At 37.9% G+C, this 23,199-nt stretch overlaps 1 protein-coding gene across 3 annotated transcripts in view; it reads right to left on the reverse strand.

The window, feature by feature from the left end:
- Positions 1-23,199, reverse strand: part of ADGRV1 (adhesion G protein-coupled receptor V1) — a 507,877-nt gene that overhangs the window by 277,220 nt on the left and 207,458 nt on the right. For all 3 annotated transcript variants that reach the window (XM_045796286.2, XM_045796287.2, XM_045796288.2), the window contains exons 77-82: positions 22,076-22,318; positions 16,530-16,937; positions 10,671-10,855; positions 5,005-5,254; positions 4,343-4,482; positions 2,650-2,810 (exon numbers count right to left, since the gene is read on the reverse strand). In XM_045796286.2, the coding sequence (XP_045652242.2) occupies positions 2,650-2,810; positions 4,343-4,482; positions 5,005-5,254; positions 10,671-10,855; positions 16,530-16,937; positions 22,076-22,318 (1,387 nt within the window). The remainder of the gene's footprint in view (positions 1-2,649; positions 2,811-4,342; positions 4,483-5,004; positions 5,255-10,670; positions 10,856-16,529; positions 16,938-22,075; positions 22,319-23,199) is intronic.

The raw sequence follows: 23,199 nt of genomic DNA on the forward strand, positions 1-23,199 counted from the left end.
CCCTCCAAACATAGGAGACTCAGCCACAAGCACATCACATAAGACCTAGCTCACGTATTGATATTCAAACTGAAATGGATTATGGAATGCCACATGGTCTTGTCAGATCACAAGGCGAAAGGAACTGTATTTAGAGTCAAAATCACAATGATTCCACACAACAGTCTGTCCTGGTACAACATCAACAGTTACAGGAAGCAAGGTCGGCTTCTTTGACATCATCCTCCAGATAGTCCCGTGCTCAGGTACTCAAACCATGCGCAGGTTCCTTAATAATTACATTATAAAATTATAACATTATGGCATTATGATGTAAAGTTATTTTAAGTTGTATTTCTTCCAAGTCACCTCTGAAAGTGAGTTTCATGTTGTTACACCAAGTGCACGGTTATGGTTCACTTATCCTCCCTTTCTATCTTTTTAGCTTCAAAACATAACCTTAGCTTAATGTCTTGGAATTTGGTAAACCAGTTTATAATTTTAAAAGCCAGAGGTATATACCCTCATCTTTCATCTTTCTAAGCTGAGAATTACTAAACTCTGTGGCCTGTGCGCCCATTTCCCACACTTTGATCATTTCAGCTGTTCTGCTCTAGTACACTAAGCAGACCTGCAAACTAGAACTGGAACAGACGTACACTGTGATCTGTCCTGATTGAAATAAAAAGGTTTATTTCCTGTCTAAGTATGTTGCCACGTTTCATGAAAAGAGCTGGTCAGATTGCTTCCAAGTTCAGATGGATATTTGGTATGGTCTGACATAAATTATGAAACGTGTATGTAAGGGGCGCCCGGCTGGCTCGGTCAGTAGAGCGTGCAGCTCTTGATCTCAGGGTTGTGAGCTCAAGCCCCACACTGAAATAAATAAATATATAAATAAATAAATAAAATGAAATGTGTACATAAGTTACATAAACTTCTCATCTCTAGGTCCTGGGGCCCATCGGAGGGATGGACAATCATCCTCCCATGACCGCAGAAACTGAGATAATAATAGAGGACTTTATGTCTCCTACTAAATCTATAGAACACACAATATACACTCCAGTGGGTCATGGACAGGGAGGAATAAGTCCAATAATTTCACATATGATTCTAAGTTAAAAAAATAAAAGCAGACACTGATATTTAGGTGTTGGTTTTGCAAGAAAAGCTATATTACTTAACAGTTCTTCCAGGAAATACGTTATAGTCCTCTAGTTTTCTATAGAATCAAGATAGCATTCTTTCCTTAGTTTTCCAAACTCTGTTTTGATGTTCAGTATTGAGAACAAGCCAGGAACTTTTGTGGGTCACAGCAGCACTTGGTTTTATGTCTCGATGGAAATATATAAAATTACATCTAGATTTTACTGCAGCATTTTACCTTTTGGCTTTATTTTATATCTATGAAATTTCCGTAAATATATGAGCATTGAAATAAAATAGGATGTCTCCATCTGATTTGGGAACTACGTGGGCCTAGAAGAATCGATCAAGCAAGAAATGTTATCCTTATAAAACATGTTATTAAGAATAAGATATTATTAACTTTTGCTATTGAATCTGTTAGGTTTAAAATTAAGATAAATTAAGGGAAATGTATAATCTTATAAAACGAAATTAGAAAGGAAAGATTTTAAGTAACCAGGACAAAGAATAATAATTAATTACCTGTGTCTACCTCCACAAAAGTTTCATAATAAAGACTATTAGAGGGATTGTTTGCACATCAAATAAAAAAGACACAAATGCAGTGATAATCACATTTACAGACAAAAATTATTAAACTAGGATATCGAAATGTCTGAGTTAGTACAATTTGAAATCATTTATTATGGGTGGAGAAACTGAGGTATAGAGAAACTAAGTAATTTGCCCCAGCCACTGGCAGAACGAGGATTTGCACCCAGGTAATCCGGCTCCAGAATTACCATATACACAGTTTTCTGGGTAGCGCATTGTTCACAGAAGCAGCATTGGGCTGTAACGGAGGACTTAGAGCATGGAATGAGTGAGCACAGGAAACACAAATAGAGTTGAAGGAATTCTCAGACTCTCACCTACATAATCAATACAGCAAATGAGAACACCCTATAGTTCTCAAAAATTAAGGTGTAGGTAAATAAGTTCACAGACGTTAATACAATTGAGGTTCCTATTCTTGCCAGAAATGGGGCCTAGATGTAGAAGATGAAAGACACTTTCTTAACACAGTGGTTGAGCGTATTTAAAGCTCCGAGGTTGTATATTTGGTTTTAAAATGAAAATACAAAATGCTTTGCATATATGATCTCAGACAATCCTGACATTCTGTTGGAGAACCTGCCTTCTACCCCACCACGCTAAAAACTCAATCCTTCCCTGTTATCTAGCTTCTGTCTCACACTATATTTTATATTCCTTATGAGTTAGATCGGTCTTGTTCTTTATTATACCTTATTATGGGATTATATTGCATCCTTGATTGTATCCTCGTGATTCGTTATATCAGTACACAGTTGGCCTTCTACAAACATCCGTTGTATGAAGTAATGAATAAGACAATGGTAAAATTTATTTTCTCCTAGTACGGATAAATTAGTATGTTTGCATCTTGCAAACATGGCAAGACGGACTTTCATTCTTATAAATATTCAAAATTATTGAGTCAAAAATACCACAACTAACCTGAGACACATATAAATCCAGAAGAGACAAAAGCTTCATTGTATGAAGACAAGCTGTCGGTCTGGGCGTAGACCGCATACGCGGACATGTACGAACAGGCACATTCCACGTAGTCTGCAGTGTCCTCGACCACTTTGCAGAACTGACTGTCAGACAACCAGCTAGGGCAAAAACACAATGGTCACCACCGTTCTTTTATCAACACTTACGGTATTTGAGATGGCTTTTCAAGTAAAAATAACTCAGTGAACTTAAGTGTTCTTTACTCAAGCATTAAGCAGACCAATTTTCGAGAAAAAACACTGGAGGGCACATCTTGTCCTAGACATGATACAACAGGTCCCACAGGACGCCTTAAGAAGAAACCTCAATACTCGCTAAGCCTGCAAAGGCATTCCTGATACCAGAGAAGCTGGTCCTCTCAGCAGAGCAGGACTCGTGCCTAACCTGAAGCACACACACACCCAGGCTTTCATCAGAAGGCATGCCTCGCTCGCACTGGAAAACACCAGAAGGTGGACAGAGCCAACTACAGGTGCACTCTTCACCCTTCCTCATTTCACAATTCCTTGTATTTCAAACCACAGAAGTTCCTTAAACGATTATCCACATTTCTTTCTTCATCTCTTTGGTTTTTTTTTTCTCCTTTCAAGGCAGTTATATTACCTAAATGCCTTCCAGGGTTTTTTCAAATGTTTCTACTATAAGATCTGACTTTTAACACAAAACTTTGTTGTGATTACAGCAAATGTAGTGTCCTGTGCCAAGCCTTGTGAGGGCTCCTCGGGGACCACTCACTTGGGCCTTCTCCCTTTAGTGCCTCTTGAATCCTTTACTTTTCTAAGGACATAAAACTTAACCCCAACTGCAGATTCAAGTTTGAAACATTCATTAGGAGTTATATATTAAGGATGGCACAGTACCTATGTATTAAGTTTAAGATCTGTCACCAGGCATTCAAAATTTCAACTGAAAATTACTTTTTTCACGAAGAAAAAGGCTAACCAGAATTTTGCTGTTTGCAAGACAGTTGGTTACCCAACAAAGCTGTTAAATGTATTTAGAATTTTAGTCTGTGCGCTGGAAGTCAGGAATAAACAGAACCAAGCGACCGATTTGGACCCTAAACCCTCTGGGCAGCAAAGCCTTACCCTCCGGCATTGATTGAGCTCCGGGTAATAGCACGGCTCAGAAACTTGAAGCTGGGTTAGGCCAAGGAGACTCTACAGAAGAATCATTCCCTTCTTCCCATTCCCGTGTATGGTTTAATTCCAAAATAAACTCCAAGTCATATGTAGACTAGAATTATAAATCCCTGCTAATCCCTTTAAACACAGAGCACCAGATCAAGAACCACAAGCCAGATGGAAGGGGCAAAGATAATTTCCCTTCCTGCCCAGTAAATGAAGCTAACCACAGAAAGGTCATGTGAAATGAGCAGAAGTCACAGTAGGTCCAATGGAAGCAGTAATAATAAAGAAGTGCTGAACATGTACTGAGGTTGCTAGGCTGCACTTGCTGCCTGCCCAATACTAGACCATTTCCTACGCTGCTTTCTCGTTTTTATGGCAGAGATTTTTCTCTACTCCAAAGTCTCACCTGAGGCCACTCTCCACATTCAGTACAGAAATTGGGCTCAACGGTAATAGAACGGGAAAGGACTGAATTTTAATTTTGAAGAATTAGTAAGTACCTTGCAGCAGCCTGATTCCAAAGGAGACACAGAGATGTCTGGGGAATAATCCTAGGTTCGGCAGCATAAATCCTGTAGAGAACCTCATTGTTGTCTGTCAGGGGTTGTGAACGCTGACCTTTCACACTCAAAGACAGTACCTGCAGCACCACAAAGAACAGAGAAATGGATGGTATTTTAAAATCAGTGTCATGAGTAAATTCTGAACTTTGATTCATTTTCCTAGTTACTCTAGTCACTTGCTTAATGCCCCTATTTAAATAATTAGCTGGCTTACGGATGCAGGGAATCTGACTGGCTTTTCACTGCCAACATTCTACCTCCATCTCAGTTCCCGAGCAGCCTCCGGCCGACACTGCTCACTTTAACCGTCTGACTGCATCATGAGTGGGGAATGTAACATGATATGATATTAGTGAAGGCTACATTTTTCACTTTCCCCCTGTATATATCTTACTCAATAAAACATGAAGGGAAATATTTCCAACTCTACTTGAGACTACACATTCTACAAATAGTTCATAAAGATGGGATGTGTTTCATAATTAGCTCACCACGTGTAGTCCTCACCACAAATTTGATCAAGCGCATGCATTCTGAGGCGTGTGTCTGCTCAGGAAAAATCTGATCCCAACCACACAATTCTTTAAATGATAGATTACCTTATTTTTCAGGGCATGAAGATTGTTTCCAGTTATAAACCACTGCTGGCTACTATACTCTGTAAACTGGACTAATTTACAGGTACTTTTTCCAGCCATTATTTCTGCCTCTGGAACTTCCAATAACCTCTCTGGAACTCGAATATAATCACCTTCTTTTCCTTCAAACTTGTGCCCATTGATTTGCTGAGGATACCAGTGAAGAGCCAGTATGGACAAATATGGGCAACTGTCAAGGATGGTTTTGCTTCTGTAACAGAAAAGCAAAGGCTCTGCTAAAATGGCATGCATTTATATACACATATCCACTTACACTTGCTAAAATGCGCTCCACGGGGGCTCTGTTCTGTATGCGTAACTATGACATTACCAGCCCAGAGGCTGTAAAGACAATACGCTTTCGGTTCTTTTGCGGTTAACCGTCATATTTTACACAGCACTTTCTGCATCCTTTTGCCTGATTCCCCCTTGTAATCTAAAACATGGGTTTTGGAAAGCTGTTTCGTGGATATCAGATACAATCTGTGGCTATAAAATGTACTTTTTTGTGTTAGTCACATCAGCGTTGGTGGAATAGGCTGAGGAAAGGATGCACCAGGAAACTGAAACCTCTGCTTTATTTAAGAATACCCTCTTATATACCGAGAGCATATTTTCATTAAGAGTTTTCCTCATCTCTTTCTACTCCATCAGAGCATTTCGAATCTAACCATGTGTTGGTAAGAGAAACAGCCTAGAGCTGGGATCGTCACCCTTTCGACAGCTCTGTTTTAAACACTGTAAGATCCTGTGCTCAGTGAGAGTTCTTCTAAGCCTCGGTGTGTGTTGAAATTACTTGGAAGTGTGTTTAAAAATACAGATTTCTAGGTCACACCCAGACTTACTAAATCAGAATCCTTGCCTGGAGAGGAGGCTAGGGGTTCTACAAGTCTTATTTTTTAACCAGTCCCCCAAAGAACCTGAAAAATCTTGTCTTGGACCCATCATGTTTAGGAACAATGAAGAGATACAAAGATAAATCAGATCTGAAACCTGCCTGAAAAAGTTTGGAGAATATTAATATGTTAGGATAAAAATTGTGCATTAAATGTTGAAAGTTATATGGGCCACAACATACAGAGAGTATCACAATTACATCATGAGTCTAAATGATACTTTGTCAAAATCCCTAACCTGGGAAATAGAACAGAGAATTTTAAATGGAAAATTTGAGGGAAAAAATGAAAGGGGAAGGGCTCTTTCTTCTAGTTAAATCCTCTTTTAAAAAAAAAATCTTGACTGGGTCCCCTGGGTGGCTCAGTTGGTTGAACTTCTGACTCTTGGTTTGGGCTCAGGTCATGATCTCAGGGTCCTGAGATGGAGCTCTGGGTCAGGCTCCTGCTTAGCATGGAGTCGACTTGAGATTCCTTCCCCACCCCCCCGTTCCTTCCCCCATTCACTCTCTCTCTCTCTCTCTAACAAATATATAAAATATTTTTTTAAAAAATCTTCCATAACTTTAACTACCACATTTGAATCGGTGCCTTCAAATATCTAACTTTAATCCAGTCATTCACCCAGGCTCTAGACCCCTGTTGTCCAAGACTCCTCCTAAAATACCTCAATCCATAGAAGCTACCCCTTCACAACAGCTCACCAAACTTATCTCTTAATCTCCCCATCCAGCCTCCCATATCTTCTCTGCTGACTCTAAGCTCAAAGCTGTCACTGCAGCACCCCCTGACCAGGTACACTTTGACTGAGACCAGTGAAGCTCAGCCACATGGCTGCGTACCCTTTCCACACTCTCCCTGGAATCTACTAAGACTTAGCCCATCAGTGCCACCCTGGATTCAGTACCTTGGCTTACTGAGACCGATCTAACAGGCAGTGACTCTACCCAGCCTTGACACCAGTGGGCCAAATCCTGGCCCCTGTCACTGGCAGGCAAATGACAACACTTTCCCTGATACTGTAACGTCCTATATCCATGCCCTTCTACCACACTCACTTTGATCAATCCCACAACGTGCTTTACATCCTGGCTGAAGAGAAGGAGAGACCCCCACATGAATATGTAGACTGGTACCACCACAGATCCGGTGACCAACCACGGCTGTGCCCTCAGCGCCACTCGACACTGGTTTCACTTGGCTTCCAAGTAATCGTTCCAGATGTCATCATCCTCCTCAACAACCCTGCTCAAGTCCCAAATCTTTCACTCTCAGCAACTGCCCCTGAATACTGCTTAAGATAATAAATAAATAACACATATCAGAATGGCCACCAACTCTAGAGTTTTCCAAGTTAAAAGAAAAAAAACTACTGTTGATCACTCTCTTATTTTCTGTTTGTCACCTATATGATAATTCTACTACTCAGCTGTTTTCAAGCTACCATCCTCCCCAAGTTCCTGCTTCAGTTTCAGCCCTCATGTCACCTGAACAATTATTCCCTGTATAGTCTCCCTATTTCTTGATTTATGCTATTCTTTAATCTGTAACACTGTTCTCAACACGATGTCTCCAGAACCCTGAGTCTGATTCTCTCACACACATACGAATCCTACCTGGCTTATTCTATGTTCAATCTTTAAAGGCTAATGATCTCCCCAAACACACCACACTATTCTTGTGACTCCCATTGCACATGCTGTTTCCTTTCCCTGGACAACTCAGAAGGAAAGGTAATTCAATGGAGAGGAAACACATGGCAGAAACATATTGATCCACTTATTTATTCTATTCAGTCATTATACTGTAACCACTGAGAATCTACCACTGAGAATCTGTACCAGATACCATTCCAGGCCTGGGAATACATTAGGCAACAAGGCAGAAAAGGTCTCACTATGGCTTTGAGGGCACAAATATGGAAACCAGCATTCACAGCAGGATAGCTGGTTCACATCTAAAACAATCTCAATATTCTAGTGACCTTGTACAAATATGGAAAAACAAAAGGAAAGGATTGGGACAATGGGGAATTACAAAGCTATGAATTATTTGACTTCATTGAACAACATAACCGAACACAGTTCAAGAGAGAAAAACAATAAAAGATATTTTTTAAACACACACACACACACACACACACACACACACACACACACACACACAGTGGTCTCATTGCAAACGTACTTGAAGTAAAGAAATGATCCATTTCAGAGGTTTCTGAAGACACTGGAGACAGCTATAAAAGGCACTGAGTAGCCCAACTGCTGGTCACTGGTCTCAGACAGACATTTAGGACCAGTGATGAGGGCTGGAGAAAGGGGCCTCCTAAAAGGGCATGTAGAGCTTTGCTGATGTACCCAATTGAGAAAACTTCAATCCTCAGGACTCATTAATCAGAGTTAAAAGAAGAATACAGTGTAAAAGGATGCTGGTTTTGTACCTTAACCTCAGCTCATGCCCGGGCACTAACCTGGGATGAAAGGCTAGGGGCACTTTATAACCACAGCGCTGGAACTGGAGATTTTGTTACAAAACAAGTGGTTACAGTCTCTTCTGACCACAAGGCATGGTGGTCAGCAGGGGATGTGGAGTCAGGCAGGTCTGGGACTGAAGTCTCACCACAACTAATCCTGTGACCCTTGACAAGTTATATCTTTATCTGCAAATGGGAATAATAAAAGCTCTAGCTCTACCTTTGAGCAGCTGCTTAAAATGATCTTTTATAAGAATTAAATACATATAATTTTTAGTAAGGGTTATGTTGAACCATATGAAATTTCCAGTATATTACATACTATTTTAGCTACAAAATAAGGCAACTTCATGTTGTTCAATCTAATACAATGTCAGGACTAGAGCAGAGGTACAGTTAATATCAGCTCTTATTTTGTTCCTTAATCTCTCTTATAAGTCTTTTATATCTAGAATGACTACATCTTTGAACTTTATGTATTTTGTGATCTAAGGACTAAAGTTAAAAGTTTTATATAGTCAACAGATATTTTAATTAACCTGTCAAAGTTCATAAAGGGCCCTAAATAAGTGACTTAAATTATTATACCAGATTTTTATTTTTTTATTTTTTTTTTACTTTTTTCCCTTATACCAGATTTTTATTTATTTTTTTTAAAGATTTTTATTTATTTATTTGACAGAAATAGAGACAGTCAGCGAGAGAGGGAACACAAGCAGGGGGAGTGGGAGAGGAAGAAGCAGGCTCCCAGCGGAGGAGCCCGATGTGGGGCTCTATCCCAGAACGCCGGGATCACACCCTGAGCCAAAGGCAGATGCTTAACGACTGAGCCACCAGATTTTTAAAACATAGTCTTCAAAATATCTCCGAATTTCAATTTGACTTAATAAATGCTGATGACAGCCTTCATCAGCAAATAAATAATAAATGCTATAAAGATTTATAAAACCACTTTTAATCAGACATGCCCCATTAAATAATAGTCATTATTTTTTTTAAAGACTTATTTACTTATTTGAGAGAGAGTGAGCATGTACACGTGGGGGTGGGAGGGGCAAAGGGAGAGAATCTCAAGCAGACACCCTGCTGAGCAAGGAGCCCTCCGTGGGGCTGAGGCAGGGCTCAGTGTTAGGACCCATGAGATCATGACCTGAGTCCAAACCAAGTCAGGTGCTTAAATGACTTTTTAAATAACCTATATTACTCTGTGAGAATTGGAAGGAAATCTCAATTTTTTTTTTTAAGATTTTATTTATTTATTTGACAGAGATAGAGACAGCCAGCGAGAGAGGGAACACAAGCAGGGGGAGTGGGAGAGGAAGAAGCAGGCTCATGGCGGAGGAGCCTGATGTGGGGCTTGATCCCAGAACGCCGGGATCACGCCCTGAGCCAAAGGCAGACGCTTAACGACTGCACCACCCAGGCGCCCCAGGAAATCTCAATTTCTAACCAATATCTATTATCAGCCATTTTTATGTTAACTGAAATAGAAATTAAAAATTTTTAGGTCTTTGTACTACAGTGATTTAATTTACCTTCTGAATGCAGTTTAAAACACCATGACTTCTAAAGAATATTAACATAGTTACAAAATTATTTATAGAGTTGATAATGAACATGAACCACATTTTATTTTTTCCTTTTCCTCTTGCTTGCTTTCTGCCACGAAACTCCAACCGTGAAACAACTACTCTGAAGTTCAACAACATCGGGAGGGCTGCTTCCAAATGGATGAAACTGAACCGTAACTCCACTGCAACAGCACGTCCAAACATATCTAAAAGTTGGAATCATCTTCCTTTTTTTCTATTCAGAATATATCTTCTAGTGTCAGAAGAGTAAGCAAAAACCTATTTTTTTTAATTCCTAAAAAACCCTTCAAAATAAGAGGAATGTATTGTTGACAGAATAATTTCATTTTTCTTGACATAGTTACTGTGTTTTCTTCAAATAACTTCATTTGCCCATTAGATACAATGCATTGGGGTGCGTAGGTGGCTCAGTCGGTTGGGCATCTCACTCTTGCTTTGGCTCAGGTCCTGATCTCAGGGTCTGCATGTGGACCAGAGTCTGCTCCTTCCCTCCTGCTCTGTCCCTCCCCACCCACATGAATGAATAAAATCTTTAGAAGAAAAAACACAATGCATTGACTATATAATCCTTAGTCACAACATCTAAATGTCAATTTGCATTGCATATTACTTTGTAAACTGTGAAGGAATACACATAAAGTATTATTATTATTAAAAAATACTTACTTTTCACCAGGAGAGCCACAAGTAACACCAGTCAGCAGAGAAAAGGCAAAATTCTCAGTCACTTCAGTAAAGTGACTGAATCCCCTAGTGTCTTTGCGCTTCGGGTTAGTAAGAGCACAGAGAATCTCATAAAAAAGACTTCGATTTTCAATACTGAATGCTCGGCTTTTTCCTTCAACCGTTATCTAGAAAAAAAATTCCAGTATGAGAAAATATCTTCAAAAATAAAAACGCTTTAATGATACATATGGTACAGTACATGTTCTTTATTAACAGTTATTAAAATTAGCAAAATAAGGAAGAGTCTATGAAGAATTTAAGAAAAATTGGTATCAAAAGTATATTTCAAATGCATTCGCACTTCAAAAAACCATAATCATTTATAAAGAAGAGTCACGATCGGCAAAAATATTTTTTATTTATAACTAGATAAAGCCCCAAATGGTTTCATGGATCACTTATTTTTAACTACAATAATTAACATCATGAATTAAAAGTAATCTCACTTTTCTGTCTACCCCAAGAATTCTTTTTCTTTTGTTCAACAACTGAGGAAATAAATATAAGCATATTTGCCAACATTAGAAGCAAGATTATTCTTGATTACCTGGCTTTTCATGAACAGAAGCCACAATCTACCACTAAATTTCTAAAACATCAAATGAAAAAATCCTTTTCTAACCAAGAGTAGTCAGCAGCTCCTGGCACTCTTGTCTTTATCTGAAAGTATGAGCCTTCCTACCTTAAAGAACTAGGTTATTTGTTGTTTGAGGGACACGGAAAGTAAGAGGAAAATCGTCTTCATGATTTATTTTGTTTTTCCTTGCTAGAATGACAGGGACCACATCTTTATTGTCTGACTAAGCACGGGTGCAAAGCCATTGATTTGTTATTCCACTATTCTTCTACACCTGAGAAGTCCCTATAAATCCTTCAAAATCCAAATTAGTCATCACTTTCTCTGTGATTTATACATTATGCCCCACTTGCCAATATACATAATCACTCTCTTTGTAACTTGCACATATCTTTATTAATGAATTTTTGACAACACTGAAATGATTTGTCTTTTGCTCCTACCAGTTGAGCTCATTGAGGAAGTTGCCTATGTTCCCCATATTATTTTTGAAGCTTTGCAATTTACACAGTGCCAAGCTGATAGCTGAACTCAAGACCTAAGTTTATAAGAATATCCATCTCAAAGATAGTAAGGAAGAATGGAGAATACTCCATAAAGAAAAGATGACAAAAGATACAAAGTAAACTTATTCACTTATCTGGCAATGAAACAAAGTAAAAATTTAGCAAAGTAAAAATTTAGCAAAAAAAAAAAAAATTACAATGAAGAAAGCAAACAGCCCACACTGACTCTTGAAACAATCGAACTGAATATGTTAAATGGAAAAAAAAGCTCAGGAAATGCTCCCAGAACTCACAGAAAATATAACAGATAAATAAAACAAACCTATAAGATACAACAAGTATATAAAAGGGCTGGTAGAAGCAAAGAGAGAGAGAGAGAGAAAGAGAGAAAGCCACAGTTCCTTGATAAGCTAAAGAAACAGTCATGTCTAAAAATGCAGAGCTTGCTTTATATCCGAAAAAAGAAACACCACCAGATGCATCTGGGTGATTTTTAAATATTATTTCAAGTGTTAAAAAAAATCCTACCAGAAACCAGATAGGAAAGAAAAATTACTAACGGAGAAACAAAAATTCAGTTTGACATCAGACTTTTTTGTAAATGAAATGCCAGAAGCCAACAGAGCGACACGTGTAGTTTTAAGAATTAAAGGTTGTCATCTAAGAATTCTAGAGCCACCCAACCTTCCATTCATATTCAAGGGAAACAGAAAGTTTCCTTTAGTAAAGCGCACAAAAAATAAAACAAAAAGGCCATTTATATAACCCCTGGTTTGTATGGGTGCTATTCTCAGCACGTTATCCTAACTTCTCTGGTGTTCACAACGATCCTATCAGAGAGGTGCTAGTGTGCCTTTGTTTTGTTTCCAGAAAAGGAAACTGAGGCAGAAAGAGGATGCCTAACTTGTCTGAGGGCATGAACATGATGAATGGTCAAGCCCAGGAGGCATGTGTGACAGCTGCCCTGCTCTGACTCAAAACACTCCCTCACTTGCTCGTCCTTAACTAAAAACACAGACTGATACAATTAGCGGTCAAGCCAGTAAAAATTATTGCAAGTATAAAATACAAAACCAGGGAAAAAAATTTGGAGCTAAGTGTCAATCACTGTTAGTATGATTATAAAATATAGCAAATGTAAAAAATTATTCTTGAAAAAAATGTACAATATTAAAAAATTCTGACTGTAAAGTCCATTTCACATAAATGACAATAAAAAAAACCCAAATTATCAAAGTTGATTTATAAAAAAAGTAGAAAACCTGAATGAACCATGGGGAAAGATTTTAAAACTGTCAGGAGAGAAAACAAAAAAAGGAAAACTTTGTTGGGGGAGGGAGGCTATCAAACTTTCACAGAACAAATTATTCCTGCGTTCTTTCAATTGTTCCAGAACACAAAATTAGAGACAACGCCCCCTGACTCATGTTTTACAAGTTTCAATAACCTGGAAGCCAAAACCCAAATAAATTTAAAATTTGCATATCAAACCAGCACTCTTAAAAGACTGATAATATTGTTAAAGCAACCAACAGAATTTTAAATGATTTTCATTGCACCATGCATAGAAAAATGAAGGGATAGAATATTAGGTAATAGCAAAAATTTGCCCAAAGTCACAGCTGGATTTTATCCAGAAAATCTTTATAGTGAATCATTTAAAGCTGTTGCTCTTTTTGGCACAGTATTTGTTTCTTCTGAACATAACAAGAGAATAATAACCATATCTAAGATTTGTTGATTCTTCATATAAAAAATGCATAGTAGAGAGCAGATTCTATTTTTAAGAAGTTAGAATCTGGGGGAAAATAAAATTTACAAATATGAAACAATTTCACGCAAAATACAAGACCTTATAGAATGAAGTGCAACCCAGGACTTGGAAGTCCTATTCTATACTCTTGAATTTGAGGATACCTCAGAGGTATCTATACATTAAGTACATATGGGATATATGAAGACTTGCCAGGTAAAGCACAGGTGACTCTATCTGAATATCAGATAAATGACCAATAATTGTTTGATACAAGTATATATCCCAATTATTTCGTGCAAATATTTATTTTGTCATTTGTGATATTGAAAAATGTATTGTTTACCTGAAATTCAAAGTTTAACATAACAGGGCATCCTGTGTTTTACATTGAAATTTCAACCTCAGTATATGTGATTATTTACATTTTCAGGGCTTGTTTCATTACTGTCTTATTTGCATTATCATAAATGTCTAAAACATAATTTCTCTCTTTCTTTCTTCTTTTTTTTTTGTATGTTAGGAATACACCAGGCCCCTCTTAATGACCATTATTTTTTTCCCCAACTTTTGTTACCATAAGTAATGTTGAAATAAACATTCTATTACACATGTATTTGCACAAATGTTTCCCACATCCATTAGTTATCTTTTTCTTACTCCCCCTCACCACTCAAGTTCTATTGAGATATAATTGACTAAAAACATTAGTTGTCTTTTGACTTTCCTTGTGGTATATGCAGAGAGAAATTTTGTTTAAACTTTATATAGTCAAGTTTGATAAATTCATTCCTTTATGGCTTCTGGGTTTTGTTTTATGCTTTAGAATGAACTTCCCCACATGAAACTTACATATTAAAAACAATTCATCTATGTTTTCTGCTAATACTTTTATGGTTTCATTTTACAATTTCTGATTTGTCTGAGATTTATTTTGGAATAGGGCTTAGGATACAGTTCCAGTTCTGTTTTCCTTTCAAATGATTAAATCAGTAACATTTACCAAATAAGAATTTTTGACCCATTAATCTGAAATATCACTTTTAACAGATATGAAATTTTCATATGTGCTGGCATTTATTTCTGCACTTTCTGTTTTATTTCATTCATGTCAATGTCTATGCCCATAGCAGCATCACCCTGTTTTAATCACTGTAAATTCATAATATATTTTTCATATTTGGTGAGGTCCCTACCATTTTTCTTCGTTTTCATAAAATGTCTGCCCATTTTATGTATATTCTTCCAGGTCAATAATGGCATCATTTTGTCCAGGTTAAAAAAAAAAATAACTTACTGCTACTTTGATAGGGATTATGTTGCATTTATAGGTTAATTTACAGAAAACTGTTGTCTTCATGACATTGAGTCTTCCTGTTGTGGGACAATGCATAGATTTCTATTTATTCAAGTGTTTCATGTTACTCAGCAGAATTTTTCAGTTTTTTTTAATATATTATTACATAGAACATTATCTAAAATATATTATAAAATGTATTAAATTACTGAATAAGTCAGTTACTCAAATCATCAGAATTCAGTAATGACACACATATAAAAATTGAATTTGAGAAGACAATATGCCACAACCTTAAAAAAGTTTTAGTAACAATAACGTGATTTGAAAATAATCATGTTTGCTAATGGTTACTCAAAAAAATTAATTACATTTTTCCATAGGAGTTTCTCTTATAAGTCAGTTTCATTATTCATGACAGATCCAACAAAAACCAATCAATATATACTACTTGACAACACTAGTTAAAGAAATGTTGATTCTAGACCAATAATATGCAGCTCTCTTATATAACTCATTGGGGGAGGGGGGGAAGGAGCGGAATGTCCTTATCTTCTCTAAATCATATGAAAAAAATTTTCTCCTTTCCAAAATGTAGCCACTGTGCATTCTTTCCCTCTTCTTGGCCACAACCAACTTGTTACTGTCCTATGCCATTTCATCATTAGAAAGTTAAAGTAACAATATTTCCCATAGTGAATTCTTGTCTCTAGAGCTTTCTCTGCATGAAATAGCAGTCGTTTCTCTTTGTTTTACTAGCTATTTGGCAGGGCTTCCTCTTCTTGCCTGTGTACTTTGTAATTTTCTTTTCTACCCTTCAGGCGTCACATTTTAAGAGACAGCATGAGAAGTAAAATAGGCATGATAATCTAAAACTCGATTGCTAGCATTTTAAGTATTTAAAGGGTCACCATGTAAAAATACAGTATTTATAAATTCACATGTATGTATTCAAGGTTTTTCATGTTTGTATAGAAATATATTGATAAGAAATATCTTGATTAAGAAAGCTCCAAATAAATCTCCATAAGAGTCTTTTTCCTTGAATAATAATTCTTTTCAGATCTCTTACTTACATTTTTAGGATTTTACATCTCCATTTAATTTCAGCATTGGCAGAAGTGTAAATAAATAAATGGGTTAAAAATACAACCAGGTTGATCTAAGTCCACACCATTTGGTTGCCTGAAATCATGTGGTCATTTCTTATTTCTCCTTCTCTGAAGGAGTGCTCAGGGCCCAGGAGAAGCGGAACAAGCAGAGGGTAGGAGCTCCTGTTCCATGAAGAACTATGTAATCTAGACCAAATCTCTCTTTTTATGGACTCAAAAAAACCGAGATGCAATCTCAAAAGAGATTCATCCAGTTTCTGGAGAATCAGAAAGAGCTTTTAGCTTCTGACATCTGATGTCCCTTTTCAGATGCTGGGCTGTCCTTACTGCTGCAGTAGATTACTGATAATTCTCCAAGTTTAAGACTGAGGTTTCCAGACAGACATCAGTCACATCCAAGCAAAAGTACAGTGTGAGCTATGATGAATTTCACTCTTATGTTCAGAATCTTAACCCTATCATAATTTTATGACGACTGACATGATCACTGTTTTATTTTTTTAATTTATGAAATGTTACTAACCCAACTGCTACTGCTTACAAGGGCTTCTTACCTTATCTATTAAATGCATCACAGCGCTGAGCTGCTCATCTGTGCTCTCTGTGGCCACTTTCATGCTGATGCTGTGTAGTACTCTGTTGAGAATGTCACCATCCAGGGGCTGCTGTAACTGATCCGCGAGTCCCCAGAAGGACTGTGAATCCGCATCAGAGACGAGAGTGATGTTAGCAGTCCCATACATTTGATCAATTCTGGCCCCACCTTTTGGGTCGAAAAGCACAATCTGGAAGCGTTTAGGAAATGGATTTAAAGACCCTGTCTCTGGCGTTAGGATGACATCCAATATGGTGTTTCTCTGGCCCGGTTCGAAGACCAGAGTGCCTTCAGTTCTCACAAAATCCTTCCCGGAAAGAGCTGGAGAGATGAGAGTACGGCCAACTGTTTCAGCACTCCTCAACTCCTAGAAATTAAACACCACCATAGCAGTGAAACTGTAATATCTCTGATTTTGTCCTGAACAAATTCTTACTTCTTAAACAAATCCTATTTCTCTTAAACAAACTGATGGGCCGTAACACCGTGAATACTAAAACATGGGGCTTTATACTTCTTCTAATCTCCTAGATAAATTAGAGAGATAAATACACATCACAGTGATGATGTTAGGAAAGACAGATGTCTTAGGACAGACTCAGGAAGAGGATTAGAAAAGAAATGGAATTACTGCGTCTTGGAAGTTCTGCAACTGTGAACACGCTGTGCTCTAAACACCACGGGCTGCCTTAACAGCAGGGAATATGGAGGGAAAGAAGGAGTATTTACGTTTTCTTTCTCACCTACAAAGTTTGGGAAGATGGCATTTGGAAGAGTAAAAAGAAGGAAGAGGAGAGGCAGGAGGAAGCAGGAGAAACTGGTCTCCTGTTGGTTATACTTTAGTTGTGAAAATACCCTAAAGAATAAGGTCCTGGCCATATAGACTTCTGAATTTCTTCAAATCATGGTTATTAAAAGTTTTTTTTAAGTGAAGCATGGAAACTTAGTCAAGAAAGAACAAAAGAGGGGCACCTGGGTGGCCCAGTCAGTGGAGTGTCTGACTTTTGGTTTCAGCCCAGGTTGTGATCTTGGGGTGGTGGGATCGAGCCCTGTGAAAGGCTCTATGCTCAGCGCAGAGTCTGCTTGGGACTCTCTCTCCCTCTCCCTTTGCCCCTCCCACTGAGTACATGTGCGCACTCTCTCTCTCTAAAATAAATAAATAAATCTTTTTTAAAAAAGAACAAAAGTAATGTACATTTATTTACTACTGAGCCGACAGATATTGAACTCCTAGTATGTGCCAGGTGGACTACTGTGGCTGTAGATGTGAACGCCAGAATACCTGCATTCATAGGACCTATTCTAGCAGAAGATACAGGTAGTGCAAAAGCTATAGAATTAACAATGTCATTTTACATGAAGATGAATTTTTGAAGAAAAATAAGACTACATAAGGCAATACAGGGTGATGGTAAGGGTACTATTTTAATACCGCCGATCATAGAAGCTCCTGATGTGATATTTGAGCAGAGACCTTAGTGATGGAAACAGACCATATAGGAGCTGGAGGGAAATATTCTAGGCAGAAGGAATAGCAATTACAGAAGCCCTGAGATGGGAACCATCTCAGAATGTTAGAGGAAGAACCAGATGGCCAGTGCGATTGGAAGAAGAATGAAAGTATCAGCTGACATCAGAGAGGTAGGCAGGGTTAGACCATATACATCTATTACATAAAGAGTGGCAGGAAGACACTGGAGGATTCCAGCAGGAGAATGACACATTTTATTTCAGATCTTCATGAGTACTCTGGCTAGAACAGGGGCTGCATAGGCTAGAGCAGGGGATGAGCATGGAGGCAGAGAGGAGATAGGACATTTCTGCATTACTTCATGCAAAACACCATGGTAGCTTGGAATAAGGCTGTATGAGTGGAAGAGTGACAGGTGCTCTGAGCGGAAATATATTATGAATGTAGAGTCAGTAGGACTTTTTGGTTAACTCAATGCTGGGTGGAAGGGAAGAGGAAAACAGGGATAGCTATTTGCCTAAATGAATGATGGGAAACGGGTAAACACTGTTATGGGAGAAATCAAGAGTTCTTTATCATACACAGTAAACCTGGGATTTTAGACATTCAAATGAAGTTGGCAAGTGTGAGCAATCAGATATAAGTCCCGATCAGGGGTGGTGAAGAGGCTAGAAATAAAAACTGCGGGAGTTCTCATTTTATAGACGATATGTAAAGAAAACAGTTTCGGGCAGCCTAGCCTGCAGAATGAGTCTTGGTGGCCCCCAGTATTTACTGGTCAGGAAGACTAACACAGGCTGCAGGAAGGAGAAGGAGGGAAGGGTTAAGAGTAGGAAAAAGTGGTGCTCCAGAAGCCCAAAGAAGAGCATGCTTCTGGAAGGGACTATTTTTGTCAAAACATGGAAACTGGATGAAGATAAGGGTTTTCAAGAGCATCTGCAGCACCGTGGTAGGAAAACAAAACAAAACAAAAAACTTCCCTGAAGGAAACAACACAAAAGCTGATTGACTTCAGAATGGATACAGCATCCACTGGAAAACCATATAACAGAAAAAGTGAAACAGCTACACACATCAACATGGGTATTGTTCAAAAACCTGGTGAGCAAAAGCAGCACACCAGAAAACAACACAACTGGAATAGTTTCTTAAAGAGGGAAACATAAAGAGCACACGGTAGGTGATAAAACTATAAATAAATGCAACGAAATAATTCAATATGAAATTCAGGGTGGAGGCTAACTGCAAGAAGAGGAGAGGCTATCTTACAAGAGAAAAGCAGAACGGTCTCAGAGAAGGGTTCACTGTGGCTAGTTCAAAGATTCCGGTGAAGCTGGATTTCTTAAACAGGATGGTGGTGATTTTATGACTATAAACTGCATATATACATTCTGTCCACTGTGTTCTGCTATAATTTATTTCACCGTTCAGACTTACAAAGGAAATGGAACAATCAAAATGTTCTTGTGTTCATAAAATACATATAACAAACACAAACTAGTTGGGGCGCCTGGGTGGCACAGCGGTTAAGCGTCTGCCTTCGGCTCAGGGCGTGATCCCGGCGTTATGGGATCGAGCCCCACATCAGGCTCCTCCGCTGTGAGCCTGCTTCTTCCTCTCCCACTCCCCCTGCTTGTGTTCCCTCTCTCGCTGGCTGTCTCTATCTCTGTTGAATAAATAAATAAAATCTTAAAAAAAAAAAAAACACACAAACTAGAAGCATTATGCGATTTAAAAGCAATGATGAAAATCAAGATAGCAATACCCTTTGAATAGCATAGGCAATGGGAGAAGAATAAAAGTCATGCTCTTTCTTGAATTTGTGTGCTTTGGGCTATAGTACATGCATATATAAATAAAAGTATCTGGAATTGGCTTTCAAATGTGGCTTAGCAATAGGCCTATTTAAAGATAACTGGAATCAGTGATATTTTTACTATTCCAAATCTTTATATCCCTTAAGTTTATGTCACAAATACGTAGATATACAGGAACTTATGTAAAGACTATAGTATTTATGTACTGGGAACACTGACCTGCCAAAGGGTATGTATGCTACAGCTCCTGTTTTAACTATATTATTATAAGCTATTTAAAGCAAAATGAAAATTGATATCTTTGTAGCAGAATAGTAACTTAGTCCATAATTATTTTCTCATTCCCACCAGCTACTAGAAAAGAGAATTATATGTCTTTGTCTTCTAGTAATAAACCCAGCATTCAGAGAGAGAAAATGCACTGGCAATGAAGGAACAAGAAAATAAAATAATACCAGAGAGGTGAGACTTTCTATTTTTTAATTAATTTTTTTAAAGTTTTGAGATAATTATAGATTCACATGCAGTTATAAGACATAATAGTGATCTCCTGCACCCTTAACTCAGTATCAGTCCCTGGTAACAACTTATAGAACTATAATACATCATAACTGTGATATTGACATTGATAGAGTCAACATATGAAACACTTTCATCACCACAGGGATTCTTCATGTTGATTTTCATAGTGTTATAAAAATGCTACAAGTTACATGCTAGTGACAGCATGTGTTTTTTCAAGGAATCATTTATGACGAATCTAGAAAGAATATAAGTGAATCTGATAGAGATACTAACATTCAGATTCTTACTTTGGGAACTTCAATCTCACTCTCATTTGAGTGCATGAACTAGTTTATAATGTGCCTCAAATCTCTTTATCATCTGTTCTTCATCTCCAGTCCCCCTTCTTCCACTCTACAAAGTAGTGAGCATATGATGATATATATTTCATGGGAGAAGAAGAAGAATGAAGCACATATTTTATCCCATTTCTCTGCCTATCTTCAATGCTCAAAAGAAAAAATACTAAAGTCTCCCCCCTATGAATCAAAATACCTCTTTCTGTTCGTACCACTCACTTCAAGGCTATTTAGAATGGAGTTTATTTCTAGAGTCTCATATGATAGAGAGTTTTGTCTTCTTGTTTGCCAAGCTGTGGACTGTCGCAAAGGCCACCTTTTCTGCCTGACAAGCTTCCAGACAGCTCAGGAGAGACAGCGCTGGTTCGAATTTCTCATCCCTGACTCACTGCAGTTGCTACAGAAACTGGCTGCACATAAGTTGTACTTTAATGCACAGAATGTTCCACATGTTTGAGCCACCCAACAAGTACATACTATGTAGCACTTTGGAAACAATACAACAGCCACCACCTTTGAAACCTTGAAGCCTAAAGAGTCACCAGCTTTGGAATCTTGAAAGAGGGGAAATGGCAGCACTGACCAGAATGGTGGTTTTCCAACCTGTGGATTTCTTTGAGTTAGATGATGAGTCAAGGAAAAAAAAAAAGGTGGGTGGGGGGGGAGTTAAGGTGGGCAAGCTCTAATCCCCACAAATGTGCTTCCAGCACAGTAGACACATACTTTGGTGTTAATATATTAGAGTTTGGCTGCTAAAACAAAGTTTAAAGAATAATGCTGGAAAGGTCTATGGTGCTATCTGGACCAATTCCAGGGTCCGGTCACTTAGTGTTACACAGCATTGCTTTTCTGAGTCCCTGGTTACCCACCTACTCCCTCCCTTCCCCCTGAGATCACCTAACAGGAGGGATGTGAAAAGTGGCAGGGAGACCTCGTGAACTCAGGGATTTCAAGAAACCTCAAGATCAATTAGTATGTGATATTTTGGAGAAGGAGATTCTCAACTAGTTCAGATACAGAACGTAACAAAGACTCTTATTTTTTGTTTCTGGTCTTTCACAGTTACATCCTGGAAAAATTTTAGCTCCCTAGAGAATTTATAGAACAGATTTATGCAAAACGTCTTGCATTATATTATCACCTTTTTCAAAAAAAAAATACAAGACTGTCACTTTAAAACATAACCTAAGTGAAACTGAACTGCTTCAAGGATAAAGCTTAATGTAATCAACATAGGGTGAATTATGATGGTATCATGAGAAAATAATGTTATCAACTATTTTTTTTTCATTACCTAAGCTACAGGTAAAGAAGAAAACCCTAATGTGGGTTAATCTGTGTATTCCGTGCTCACCTGGGTACTGAAGTTAACAGACATCATTAGTCCTGTTCCGGAATCTCTGGCCACCTGCAGACTGATTAAAGTGGCCTTCTTATGAGCCACTGGCAGCCGTGAACCCACAGAAAAATACACGAGGCTTTGAGGTCCGGCAGTCTGTAAGAACTGAATCGGCGCAAATCTGGCACTATGGTTTATCGCTGCTCCGGCACTCACTTCGTACAGTTCCACAAAAAAAGGCATTTCAGTGGGAGGTACCTGACAATTAGAAAATGAAAAAAGAAGGATGATTACCAATATGTTTCTATTTTTAGCTAATTCTGGCATGAAGAAATCATTCTATTAATATACATTATAAAAATAAATATATATCTGGAGATACATCCCGTATAATCACAGGATTAAGTTCTTATGTTAGATTACCACAGGGCTTATTTTTTTGGATTTTCTTTAACAAACACCTTTACTCTCTCTGGGTGAGCTTCTTACTAGAAAATCGGTGTCAGGAGACAACCTTTGTGTACTTCGATACATAAAAGGATAAATAAAACATATTCATACAATGAAATGCTATTTAGTAGTTTAAAGGTATGAACCATCTCAGTGTTCTTCACCATGGATGGATCTGAAAACATGTTAATGAGTAAAAAGAATCAAGTTGCATAATGATGTATATAGCACAATACAATAAATGTGAAGTTTACAATTAGATTAAGCTTACTACATCATGTTAATAGATACACATTTATGTAAAGATTTAGAAACAAAATAGGCTCCCAGTTATGGAATGAATAACTCATGGGAATAAAAGGCACGGCACAGGGAGTACAGTCAATGGTACTGTGATGGTGTTGTATGGTGACAGATGGTAGCCACACTTGTGAGCACGGCATGATGTACAGAAACATTGAATCACTATGTTGTACACCTGAAATTAATGTAACATTGTGTGTCAACTATACTCAAATAAAAAATTAAAATACATAAAATAACAATGGACAAAAATACTTATATATCAAATTAAAAAAACCCAAATATCACTGTGACAGCAGTTGGCGTGGGTAGAAAGGTTGGCTTGGGGATGGGGCAGGGTGTGGAGTTGGAGAATGACAGTGGGAACAGGGGAAAAAGAGAGCTTC

Source organism: Ursus americanus, chromosome 5 (genome assembly GCF_024610735.1).
Source record: "Ursus americanus isolate L20-20 chromosome 5, mUrsAme1.1.p, whole genome shotgun sequence".
Lineage (NCBI taxonomy): Eukaryota > Metazoa > Chordata > Mammalia > Carnivora > Ursidae > Ursus > Ursus americanus.